The 13,775-nt window shown below is 40.1% G+C and overlaps 1 protein-coding gene across 1 annotated transcript in view; it reads right to left on the reverse strand.

Moving 5' to 3' along the window:
* Nucleotides 1-13,775, reverse strand: part of GRIP1 (glutamate receptor interacting protein 1) — a 751,108-nt gene that overhangs the window by 105,511 nt on the left and 631,822 nt on the right. The window contains exons 8-10 of the mRNA XM_040233396.1: nt 9,956-10,103; nt 8,011-8,180; nt 119-274 (exon numbers count right to left, since the gene is read on the reverse strand). Coding sequence (XP_040089330.1) covers nt 119-274; nt 8,011-8,180; nt 9,956-10,103 — 474 coding nt within the window. The remainder of the gene's footprint in view (nt 1-118; nt 275-8,010; nt 8,181-9,955; nt 10,104-13,775) is intronic.

Consider the following 13,775-nt stretch of genomic DNA (forward strand, 5'->3'; position numbering starts at 1 on the left):
AAAAAAAAAAAAAGGACACCGCACCCATGAAACCAAATATGGTATGAATCAGATGAAGAAGGCATGAGAAGAATATAATTTAAGTAAAAGACCAGGAGGAGAAAGCCTGGAACATTACGAGGGCTGTTTGGAGGAGGCGCTTTCATGAATGCCAGGGCCGGCGCTCTGCAATGGTCAGGGTGGAACGAATTATAGTGATGGTAGGTGTGAAGGCTGCAGTGGTTGCTGGCCCAGGAGTCCCAGGGAAGTTGCCTGTCGCTCCTCTGAATTTTCACTGCCCACATGAAGTGATGATGAGAAATAAGAAAAAACAAAGAACCAAAAAAGAGGAAAAAGTAACTGAACTGCACAAATAAAAAGTAACAACAACAACAAAAAAAATGAAGGCTGCTTGCACAAAAAAACAAAAGGAAAAAAAACTGGCTTTGCCCTTTTCTCAGTGGTCAGCAAAACCTATGATTAACACCAGGGATGGTAACTTTTCATCTTCCCAACAATAATGCATGTCTTTCCCCAGCCCATTTTTTTCTCCTTTTAAGATGACTACTGAATCAATTTCTAATCTCCCCCTGTGCTTCACAGCAGAGATTAAAACTTTTTTTTTTTAAACTTAAAAGTCAACCCCACAAGATCTATGGCACAAGATTAGTAATTAGAGATTTGCAAATCTTGGCCAGTTAGTAGCTCTTGTTTTGAGAAAAAGAAAAGAATGAAAGATAAATCATACTGGCTCCTGATTCAAAGGATGTACTAGTCACACATCACAATTTACTGCTCTGACATTTTAATTACACTACTATTCATCACTTGAACTACAATAAACTACTCTATCAGGATCTTATCCATACCCTAATAAGAAGATGCAAGTGTCAATATACTTTACAATTTGGGGGGTATTTTTAAAAGCTGTGTTCATATTCAAAAGAAGGCATTTACTTATTAAAAATATTTCAAATATTCTTGTATTCTTTAAGATGCCACAAAATTTTAATAAGCTAATTTCAAAATTCTGGTGTCTTTATGTTTTTAAAAATGTATATCATACTTCCATTCTAACTTCAATATTGTTTAGATTTGATTTTCTACTCAGGGGTCTGAAAATATGAGCACTTTTATGTTTGTTACCATATTGATCTGAAAATTTTCATTTCAATTACAGAATGAAAAATAAAATATGGACGTTTATCTCTATTGTCATGATTCTAAGATTAGGTGCCTTACATGTGAATGAATTTGCAGTATTTATTCATGGAGTGAAGGTCAGATACTCTGTAAGTATTTAAAGGAGAGCTCTTTGGGTAAGGGTTTAAATTACACCAGTGACATCAGCCTCATTGACCACATCTCAGCCTTTCTGGAATGAGACAGATGAACAAAAGCACTAGCATGAACAGGTCACCACGGGCTGAGGCCACCTGTATTTCTGTTCTGGTTCCAACCCATCTTCTCTATCTGACCTTGACCAGTTACTCAACCTCTCTAAGCTACAGTTTCCTCATTATGTCAAGTAGAGATCACAAAAGCATCTATCCCAGAGGCCAACTGTTGAGAATATATACCTAAGGTGCTTAGCATGGTGCTGGCACACAGAATAAAAACTAGTGACACTTTATTTAATAACACTGATACCATCTACTTTCTATGTACTTGCCAATGAATACTTTTTCTTTTTTAAGGAAACAGGTATATCTCTCACTCTACAAATTTCATTCACTGGACATAAGTTAAGAGACTGAGAAATCTGCAGCACACTTGCATAGCCACCATCATTTTGTAGTCCTGAACATACGGTCCTTTGCTTCTATATACTTCAGTTTCTAGTTTTGGGGCTTATCTCCCTCTCCACTCGTCTACTTTCAAGCTACCGAGCTACCACCTCCTTCGCCTCGACCACTGCCAAATCTTCAGACTTGGCTCCCTGGTTCATCTCTTACATACCTACCTTCCAGGATGCATAGTACAGAATAATATTTTAAATACATTAATCAGATGGTGCAACTCCCATTTAAGGTATTTCAATGGGTTACAATAACAAAGAGAATCAAATGTGAGCCCTACTTATCTCTCTAGCTTCACCCCTTCTCACACTTCCTACTTCTAATATTCTTCTCCTACTTGTTTACATGGCTGGCTCAGGTGCCAAGTCATTCTGACCTCCCTGGTGAAGTAGTTGTCTCTCTTATGTTATCCCATTGCTTTTTTATTAACATATTCTTCATAGTTGAAAGGGCTTTATTTATTTAATATACTTTTAATGCTTGTCTCTCTATACTGGAATGTAAATCCCATGAGAATAGGAATCTATTTTGCTTGCCTTGCTCACTAGATGCACTGGAACAGAGCCTGGCATATGATGACTGATGAATGAATGAATGAGTGAATGGACACATGCATGAATGAATAGGAATATCAGCCAGAGGGTTCATGTACACACTGTAGCAGCATTTTCCTTGTGATAAAGAGCATTTCAACGCAAGTCTCTATCACCATCCTCATTTTACTTTTGGGTGTACCAGAAGACTTTTTAGCAAGATGCAGTCAGTGTTGGGTCTGGCTAATCTACACCCACAGCCACTTATTGAGCTCTGTAAAGTATCATGTGTTTCAAATGATGTACAGTGAGTAATGGTTAGATAGCATCACTGATTCAATGGACATGAATCTGAGAAAACTGAGAGATAGTGGAGAACAGAGGAGCCTTGCATGCTACAGTCCATGGGGTTGCAAACAATCTGACATGAGTTAGCGACTGAACAACACAGTGTGTGAATTTCACAATTCTCCACTCATTTTTTGACCCAGTTCTTTATGGAGTGCTGTTAAAATTACAGGGCAGTTTTGAATGCTGTCAAACCAAATTGATAACTCAGTAAGGAAGATTCTGACCACCTAATGTATGTCTGGCTCTGTGACATCTGTGGCAGGTTAAATGTAAGTCATTTAATTCAAGGGATTAGATATGAAAGACAGAGTGCCTGAAGAACTATGGACAGAGGTTCGTGACATTGTACAGGAAGCAATGATCAAGACCATCCCCAAGAAAAAGAATTGCAAAAAGGTGAAATGGTTGTTTGAGGAGGCTTTACAAGTAGCTGAGGAAAGAAGAGAAGCTAAAGGCAAAGGAGAAAAGGAATGATATACCTATTTGAATGCAGAGTTCCAAAGAATAGCAAGGAGAGATAAGAAAGCCTTCCTCATGATCAGTGCAAAGAAATAGAGGATAACAATAGAATGGGAAAGACTAGAGATCTCTTGAAGAAAATTAGAGACACCAATGGAATATTTCATGCAAAGATGGTCACAGTAAAGGACAGAAATGGTATGGATCTAACAGAAGCAGAAGATATTAAGAAGAGGTGGCAAGAATACACAGAAGAACTGTACAAAAAAGATCTTCACGACCCAGATAATCACGATTGTGTGATCACTCACCTATAGCCAGACATTCTGGAATGTGAAGTCAAGTGGGCCTTAGAAAGCATCACTATGAACAAAGCTAGTGGAGGTGATGGAATTCCAGTTGAGCTATTTCAAATCTTAAAAGACAATGCTGTTAAAGAGATGCACTCAATATGCCAGCAAATTTGGGAAACTCAGCAGTGGCCACAGGACTGGAAAGGTCAGTTTTCATTCCAATCCCAAAGAAAGACAATGCCGAAGAATGTTCAAACTACCACACAACTGCACTCATCTCACGTGCTAGCAAAGTAATGCTCGAAATCCTCCAAGTCACAGTATGTCATGAGTATGTGAACTGTGAACTTCCCGACTGTCAAGCTGAATTTAGAAAAGGCAGAGGAACCAGAGATCAAATTGCCAACATCCGTTGGATCATCAAAAAAGCAAGAGAGTTCTGGAAAAATATCTACTTTTGCTTTATTGACTATGCCAAAGCCTTTGACTGTGTGAATCACAACAAACTGTGGAAAATTCTGAAAAAGATGGGAATACCAGATCACCTGACCTGCCTCTTGATAAATCTGTATGCAGGTCAGGAAGCAACAGTTAGAACTGGACATGGAACAACAGACTGGTTCCAAGTCGGAAAAGAAGTACATCAAGGCTGTATATTATCACCTTGCTTGTTTAATTTAAATGCAGAGTACATCATGCTAAATGCCGAGCTGGATGAAGCACAAACTGGAATGAAGATTGCTGGGAGAAATATTGAAAACCTCAGATAAGCAGATGATACCACCCTTATGGCAGAAAGTGAAGAACTAAAGAGCCTCTTGATGAAAGTGAAAGAGGAGGGTGAAAAAGTTGGCTTAAAGCTCAACATTCAGAAAACTAAGATCATGGCATCTAGCCCCATTACTTCGTGGCAAACAGATGGGGAAACAATGAAAACAGTGAGAGACTTTTTATTTTTTGGCTCCAAAATCACTACAGATGGTGACTGAAGCCATGAAGTTAAAAGATGCTTGCTCTTTGGAAGAAAAGCTATGACCAACCTAGACAGCATATTAAAAAGCAGAAATATTACTTTGCCAACCAAGGTCCATCTAGTGAAAACTATGGTTTTTCTAGTGGTCATGTATGGATGTGAGAGTTGGACTATAATGAAAGCTGAGCACCAAAGAATTAATGCTTTTGAACTGTGGTGTTGGAGAAGACTCTTGAGAGTCCCTTGGACTGCAAGGAGATCCAACCAGTCCATTCTGAAGGAAATCAGTCCTGCATATTCCTTGGCAGGACTGATGCAGAAGCTGAAACTCCAATACTTTGGCTATCTGATGTGAAGAATTGAATCATTTGAAAAGACCCTGATACTGGCAAAGATTGAAGGCAGGAGAAGGGGATGACAGAGGATGAGATGGTTGGATGGCATCACTGACTTGATGGACATCAGTTTGAATGAGCTCTGGGTGTTGGTGATGGACAGGTAAGCCTGGCATGCTGTAGTCCATGGGGTTGCAAAGAGTCATACAAGAATGAGTGACTGAACTGACCTGAACTGAAATGTAGCTCATAATATTTACTTTGACTTGAACTATTATTGGGGACTAAATCTTCATATACATAAAATAATTAAGAGACAAAAATTATATAATTAATGCACAAAACTGCCTGCCATGTATAATTAATTTAAAAGGCATTCACCAAACAATGTAGGCCAGAGAAGATAGCTGTAGCCTATTTTGAACATGCGCTCTAAATCTATTCTGTTTTATGGTGATGTATTTTATACTCATATGTTAGGCAAGGATTTCAGTTTAAAAAGAAGATGTCACATTTTTGACATACTCTCATTTTGAAAAAAAATTCATTTACATTCTCCCCCTTAATGGTCCCCATAATATTAATTACAGTCAACTTTCACTGAGTCCTCATTATATACTGGGCACTGTTACATGGACTATCTCAGATAATACTCATAATACATCTATGAGGTATGTACTATAATAACACTCATTTTACAGATGAAGAAACTGAAGCATAGAAAAGTTGAGTAACTTGCTAAGTTCCCAAGTGGTGGAGCCAGAATTAAAGTTCTGAGAGTCTGACTCTGAGTCCCTGCCCTCAGCCACCACACTATACTTGCCTCTTCCTATGTATGTTCCTAAGTCCTTTGTTACAGATAAATAAACAGTAAGGAAAATATAATGTTTTTTCTATCATTCCATGGTGACATTGCTGTTGAAATTTTGAGGTATCTGATATGGGAGGTACTTTTGTTCTCTTCTCTAACCATACCCTCTTATCTAGTCCAGGAGTTCAAAGGTATAGGCAATAGGTACGCTGTTGGTTGCTCAGAAATGGTGGTTCTCTTGGTACTGAATTATAGAACCTCAAGACTCTGCTCACATTTTCTTTTCCAAAGTCTTTTCCAAAGTTTCCTCCAAAAGCAAGACTGTCTCCCAAAGACCCTCAGGGGCACAATTTCTGACCTTAAAAACTCATTCTTATGGCTGTTTGAATGCTGCTATTTCCCAGCATAGCAAGTCTATTCCTGGTTGATGTGTCCATTTCTATATTTCCCTGAAAATACTATTGTGAATGCTTTCTTCCTCAGCAAAATCTGTGAAATGTTTTATTTCCATCTACCCATGGGATGAGAGACATGCTGTTTAAGCATCAGAAATCTTGAAAACAAAAAAACAACTAGAACTTTCTTATGGAAAAAGGTAAAACTATAACAATTCTACTACATCTCAAAACAGAAGTTTGAGAATCATAAACATTATAACAATTTTGGGGTATATTTTCTCTTAATTGGGATTTAATTATGTTTAAGACCCATTATTTATTTTCTTTTGGAAATACAAGTCTGATTTTAATATAAAATGTAGGGAGTACTTGCATGTTAGATAAAGAAGATGGTGAACAATTTTCAACAATAGTGGATGACAGGGTCAGAAGCGGGAGTTAGAATTACTAAAATTACCAGCCCTTCACCCCCCTGCAAAACCACAAATGACATCAGCTTTTCCACAGTGAAGAAAAAAATAGTTAGTTCTTGGTCTCCATCCCCTTTGTATATAAATTCATCTTCTCAGACTGTCTTGGCAGATAAAAACATTTAATATTTCATGAGTGGAAACTATTTGAACTATGATTTGTTTACATGGCAAATAAAAGGCAGGGAAAATGAGGTTGCTAAAAACAATGACATTTTTATAGGGTCTGTTCACATTTCTGATTCTGATACTAGAATTTACCAAGCAGAATCTCATGCTGAAAAAGCACTAGGCAGTGTGTACTGTTATGCCTGTTGGGCTCCAAATCCAGTGGCACCTTCAGATTAATTTAGAAGAAACTTAAAAGGTTTAGAAATCTCCCTTCTCAGTCAGTGAGCAGGAAAGGCCCGCACATCCTCCTGACAGGAACGGAACAGTCCCATGAATCGTACCCCCTTATCATTTCTATTCAAACGAGGCAGAATTTCTGTTCATAACCTGCCTCAGCTGCCTCATTTCTCCAACTCCAATATGTAAAATTAAAATCTGATAAAGGGAATGCTGTATTGGAGATTTTCATTAGCTCCAGAGCTGTCTAAGCTCCATTTAATTAAAAAAGGTTGCATCTAGCTGACTCATTCAATATGAAAATTATTTCGTGCCTCCTTTTTTTCAAACTGTGGAAAAGTGCAGTGTGTTTTAGAAGGTTGGAGACATAGGAAACAAACAACCTCCTCAGAAGAAAAATTTTGGTTCCAGAGAAAATTCTTCTCTCTCTCTAAACATAAAGAAATGTGTTCCTCACCGCCTGATAGTACTAGTGGGGCTTCAGGAGTTGGTTTCAAGGAATAAAAAAGGAGAGTGCTTGATTTAAGGAAGAGGAGCAAGGGAGAGGTTAGAACAAAGACCCCACCGGAGAGCTGTTCTTCATTTGATTTTGGGCTCAAAGTCCTTTTTCTTGCACTGGGTTTTATTTAAGGATGCCTAGGTGGGACAGTGTATAAACACTCAGCAAAAGATCTGTAAGCTTCACGACAGTGAAAATTCAGATTCCCTCAGGTGAAACTTGTTACTGCATAATCCTAGTCAAATATTCTGACACTCCTAGGAGAAATATTTGGTCAGAAGTTTGTTCTCCATCCTAAGGAAAACGACCACTCTGAAAAACAGACAAAATCTCTCATGAAATTGTTTTCCCCGTGAAATATTTGAAGGATCTGGCATGAATGCCCACTTCATAACTATTTTTATAACAGTGGGAGTTTTAGTATTTGCCTTTAAGGAAGTTCAATGCAAATCACAGGAAGTCAGATTATTTCCTTTCTTTCCACACTCAATTTGTACCAAAGGCTTTAAAAAAAAAACAGTACAAACATGAAAATTCTATTTCAAACACTGTTTCCTCAATTTGGGGATTTCAGATAAAACACCTGTGGCTTGGTCAAAGGGGTTGGGGAGATGAAGAGGAGTAAACAAAGATCGCCTGTTGTTTGAAAAGAAATGATAGAGGCAGAATTAAACTTGGCCTCTCTCTGCTTTCTAACTCTGCTGGAGAAGCAATCATTGCAAGGGGAAGACAACAGAGGTTTATCTGGACGGATCCTCTCACCATGGTCCGGTCCCTTCAGGGCCAGGCGGGTCTGATGATGGGGAAGAATCTCAAGCTTGACCTGGTCGGTGGTGTTGGCTAGGAACTGGGTTGCTTCTGCGAGCGTGCAGTACTCCATGCTGGTGCCGTCGATGGACAGGATGTGATCACCCACGTGCAGAGCACCGCACCTATCAAAAGGAGAAGATGACGGCGCTCCTTCCTCTTTGGATTATGCCTTTCACGTCCTCATACTTAAAACTTCACACAGTTTTCATTTACTTAAGGGAAAAAGGAAAGGCTTGAATGTCATGGGAAATACTACCTGTCAAATATTAACTATCTTGGGTATGAAAAGAAATGTAAAACCTTGTAGAAAATATAGAAAACCTCAAGGAAAGTTTTTTCCTTGTCCTTTATAAAAAATATATTATTTTGGGGGTGGCAGTGCTGAAACTTGAGGGGAAGTGAGGAAGCGAGGAGAGAAGAATAGGAAAATGCTTTCCTTTGACTTTTTTTCTGTGATTTCCCCCCCACCGAGTTTTTATATGTATAAATACAAGTTGGTAAATATTCAGAATGTAAAGATGGGACTCGCAGAATGGGAATTGGGTCATTTACAACTATTTTCTTGGGAGAAAGATTCAGCTATTGCTTGCTCGCCATCATCTCACACATGCTCCCAGATCACCGGTTCTTGATTATTTTGTTATTCTGGAGATAAACATTTATTAGCACAAAAGCTCTCAAAAATGATGGGAATGAGGCAGGCGTCAAAGAGTAATCAAAGGAAGCCTCTGTGGTGAGTGAGGGGGGAGATGGAAGGGCAGGCTGCTGCACCTTGCTGAACTCAAGAGGCTGAGTGAGTGGGGAACAGCACACACAGCGGTCAGCATCTCGAGGTGCCAGTCAAGTGGACCGCTGCTTAAACTGCTTACCCTCTGCAGCAGGAGAGAAACAGAGAGGGAACGTGAAAGCATCCTGCACCACTGAACAGGAGGGCATCCCTGAATGCATTACCATCGCTGTCAAAGGCCTGAATGGAGCTACGAGCACAGTGGAGCTGTAGACTGGCCACTGCAGGGGTGGCTGCAGAGCATCAGAGTCAGTTCTCCAGGCAGGGGAGAAGAGGGCTGGAGACATGCAGGGAGACGGTGTTGCAGTAGATCTAAACACTTGCCTGATGACCACAGTCTACTTCTCAGGACAAAAGCATTTCAAGTCATCCTTCCCTCTAAAAATAAAATTCCACTTGGGTGCACCTGGAGTGCTTCAGCTACGGGAGGTGGGGGTTTCTTACCAGGAGCGGTTAAATAATTTATTAGGTGGTAAGGTAATCTTCCTCCCCCCACCATTTGTAAATCTATCAGAAGAAGAATTCGGGATGAAAGACTGGCATTTGTACGTCATGAGAATGAACGATGTTTTGGGGGACCCTTGAATATAGTGAATCTCTAAGATTAACATACGACAGTGGAGGGCCTTTCTTTAAAGACTGTATCATTTTTCAAATGTTGTTTTACTTCCTGAAGAAAAAAGGAATAAGATTGTATGGTGGCAGGATTTAATTGTTCACAATTCAAGAAACCACAGGACTTCTCTGCATGGAGCATAATAAAGATCTGCTTAGCTCCCCTCAACCAAAAATGGGCTATTACTCTAGGACACAGTAGGTGAATGTACATAGTTGCTTGCCTTTTTCTCATTTCTAAACGCCACACCAAACATTTGGGTGAAGCAGCATTACTTCACGGGGTGGCTAATAAGGAAGGTAAAATTTTAAGCTCTAGAACACTAACTTGCTTTGTATATGAAGCTTGTATAAACTGGCAGAAGAGCTGTTTTGCTTTACCTGGGTGTGCATGTGTGTAGGTATTACATATGTGTGTATACATATATGAATATATCTCTACATAGTTTAACACGCATGCATTTTGGGAAAGTAGGTACTTTCTATGACACTCACCTGTCTGCAATACTTGCAGATTTGATTTTGTCTATGACAATGACCTGTTTGTTACAGCACATTGAGGTAGTTAGGGCCACCCCAAGGCTGGCACCTGGAGTTTTGGCAACTTCAACTAGTAGTGGTCCGGATGCTGTTGCCACAGAATCTATGGAAGAAAATTTCAGAAAACAAAACAGAATAAATAAGCAAACAGACATAGAAAAAAGGTGGAGAAGGTTCAGTCTGGTGTTGATCTGTTAATGTTATTGTGAAAACTTCAGATTTCCCTCCATTTAACATCTCCACGTCCAGTGAGTGGTAACTTCTTAGGGCATCTTTTAGGATGCCTGTTCTATCCAGCTTGTATGACAGTAATATGTGCATGGGTTTACTCTTCAATTAAAATTTAAGCTTCACATCAGTTGGGATAATGTCTTATGGTTCTTTATGCCCTCTACATTGATATGTGTGTGCATGCTAAACTGCTTGATACAATGCCTGACAAATACTGGGTCTCTGAAGAAAGGTTTTAAAAATTAATTAACTCAACAAATATCTTAGCACCTTCTATGGATGGATGGATAGATGGATGGATGGATGGGTGGGTGGGAAGGAAGGGTGAATAGACAATGTCTCTAAGTAGGCAAGTAGAAGGAAGGCATATGCTTCCGAAGTGGCACAGTGGCAGAGTCCGCCCGTCAATGCAGGAGACACAGAGATGCAGATTTGACCCCTGGGTGGGAAGATCTCCTGGAATGGGAAATGGCAAACTGCTCCAGTATTCTTGTCTGGAGAATTCCATGGACAGAGGAGCTTGGCGGGCTATAGACCATGGAGCTGCAAAGAGTCGGACACAACTGAGTGACTAAGCACACACATACGAAGGAAGGCATACACCAAGTTAAATTCGTGAATCCTCTGGGTTGTCCTTATTCTGGATCTGATATAGGGTCATCTCTCCCTCAGGTACATGCTTTATTTTTAGCTTGGAACGCTCCTCATTCTTTCAACTGGTCCTCACCCTTGGGGGTATAAACTTCAATTCCTCTGGGAAGCCCCTCCTGACTTATGATCTGGTGAGAACCTTTCCTCCTGCTATTTTCCTGCTTTGTTGCACAAACCTCATTCTTTCTTAATGGCTAGTGTGGATGGCATTCCTCTGATCTCTGCCGGACAGCAAGCTTGCTGTAAGGACAGAACTTGTATTCTGTCCATCACAGCCTCCTGAGTGCCTGGCATAGAGACTTGGGCATATATAGTTGTTGAATGAATGAATGTATGGATAAATGAGACAATGCATGATGCTATTTAGAGCTCAGAAGAGGAAGAGATCATATGGGAAAGAGTCTTGGATGTGGATGTATAATACCTGTACTTCTTCTTTTCACAATATTTTGGTCATGGTAACATAGACCAGTTATGAAAACTAAGTCTGCTCGCTTACCTAGAAAGTGTTATCTTTACCTCAGCGTTTACTACAATGGGAATCAATGTGTAGTTAAAGCATTTTACAAAGTGCTGTACACATAGAATATTATGATTGCATATTATAGACTGGAAGCTTTTGAATCATCTCATTTTTTAAGACTGTATATTTTCAGAAGTATTTTTATGACTTTCTCCTACTCTGGTGTTTGGTACTAATACAACTTTGTCTTCCTGAAAGTATATCTTCATATCAACAAGCCAACACTCAGATATGGTGAACTAGAAAATGTATTCTTATAGTGAAGCTCAGACAGTATGTGCTGACTCTGGAAGGACCCCTGGGACAGAGTCATCTCCAGTCCCAGATGAAGCAAGATATTTGTTAAGTAAGGTAAAGATGAGAACAGTCATGCCAACCACATTCATACTCCAGGCCTAAGGATTCTTGTATGCACTGTGTTTCTTAAATATCTAGTCCTAGAAAAAGTTAAGAGACCATTTGGGCCTATATTTCTTCTTGTGAATTCCAGGGGAGAGCCTCACTAATAATAGCTGGGAGGACCCAAGGGTCTTAGTCCGCTAAGACTTTGTGATTCTGAGGTGTGCTGGCTATAATTTTCCCATGAGTCTAACTCTACGGCGGTGGCTACTCTCTGGCTCTGCTCACCCTGCTGTGTTAACAGCCTGACCTCGGGCCATTCACCGCATCTGGCTTCTCTTCTCCCTTGTTTGTTTCTCTCCATGCCTCTCTTGGTCACATGCTCCCCAGGGTCCTGCCTTCCTCTCACCTTGGAGTTTATAGAGAGCAGTCCCCAGGCCAATCAGAAACTGCGGTTTGCACCTCTCCTGCCTCACTGGGACCTCCTAGTAAAGAATTCTGGTCAGTCCTTGTCGCCCCTGTTTGAGTTGTCCTTCCATCATGAATACAGGTGGTTCTTCTGCTTCTCAGCTCTAACAGTCAAAGTGCTATTGCTAAAACAAGGGCACATAATCTGATGCCTGTGGCTCCACTCCCAGCTCTGTTGTTCCTCTCTTCTTGGAGTTTGCTCCCTTGCAATGTCTCTTCCTGTTCAGGCTGAACCTCACATGAGCTCTGGCCTAGTGGAGTCTTTTCTCACATTATCTTTACAGAGGAGGATTAACCTTTAGGAGGACTAATTTTAGAAGGACAGATATCCCAAAGACTTGATGGATTTTAACAGACAGGTTTGTAAGGAGACCATCACTTATATTCTTCCACATGCTTTTCTGTCTAAATATAGATTCATGGGGCTTCCCAGATGAAAGTAATACACTTTTCTGTTACTTATAACCTAACCTCTAACAAATGACAGAAACTGAGAACTGTTTCTTGGTATCCCATTTTCCCTTCTTTCTTAGTAATAAGCTTTCTAAGTTTTAGCTGACTGGATGGCTGCTCAGCTAAGGGCAACACTTCCCAGCCTCCTTTCTGGTGAGGTGCAGCCATATGACAAAGTTCCAGCCAACAGGAAGTGAGCAGAGGTGAGACATGATACATTCTTAAAAAGAACGGTGGTGCCCTCCTCTGTCTCATTTTCCCCTTCTTGATGTTGCACTGTGGGCCCAGAACTGGTGACCATCTTCCACCATCAGACATGGGCATGGTGCCACCAGAGAGAGGACCTTAGATTCCTGAAATCATATCTCCAGAGACTGTTTACTCTCCAGAGAAATAAACTATCACATTTAAGCTCGTAGGGTAAGTGTGAATTTTTGTTGCCAGCTGAATCTTTATTCTAACAGGCCTTTTCACTTGATCTATCCCCCCCAAAATACCTTTCTTGAATTTTTATTCTAAGAAGCTACTATTAATAGCTATTTGCAGACATAAATTTTATAAAGCCACAATCAACCATGACCAAGTACACACACTAGGTTTTCATGTTTCTTAAAAGTATTATATCAGGATTAAAGATCAGTTTGTAAAGAGGTTATCAGCAGAGATAAAAGTTACTTAAATATAAACTCTTACAGTGCTATTCTTTTTTCCTGGCCTACATATTTGTCAAGGTGTTAAAAATTATATTTTTGTAAGGTTCTAATGCTGAAGCCGAAACTCCAGTACTTTGGCCACCTCATGCGAAGAGCTGGCTCACTGGAAAAGACTCTGATGCTGGGAGGGATTGGGGGCAGGAGGAGAAGGGGACGACCGAGGATGAGATGGTTGAATGGCATCACTGACTCGATGAACACAAGTCTGAGTGAACTCCAGGAGTTGGTGATGGACAGGGAGGCCTGGCGTGCTGGGATTCATGGGGTCGCAAAGAGTTGGACACGACTAAGAGACTGAACTGAACTGAAACTTAATGTTTCAGTTACAGTGAAGAATTAATATTAATTTTTTTCTCATAGGAAGAAATGATAGGAATGGGAGCATTAAGAAACATAG

Source organism: Oryx dammah, unplaced genomic scaffold, assembly GCF_014754425.2.
Source record: "Oryx dammah isolate SB20612 unplaced genomic scaffold, SCBI_Odam_1.1 HiC_scaffold_29, whole genome shotgun sequence".
Taxonomy (NCBI): domain Eukaryota; kingdom Metazoa; phylum Chordata; class Mammalia; order Artiodactyla; family Bovidae; genus Oryx; species Oryx dammah.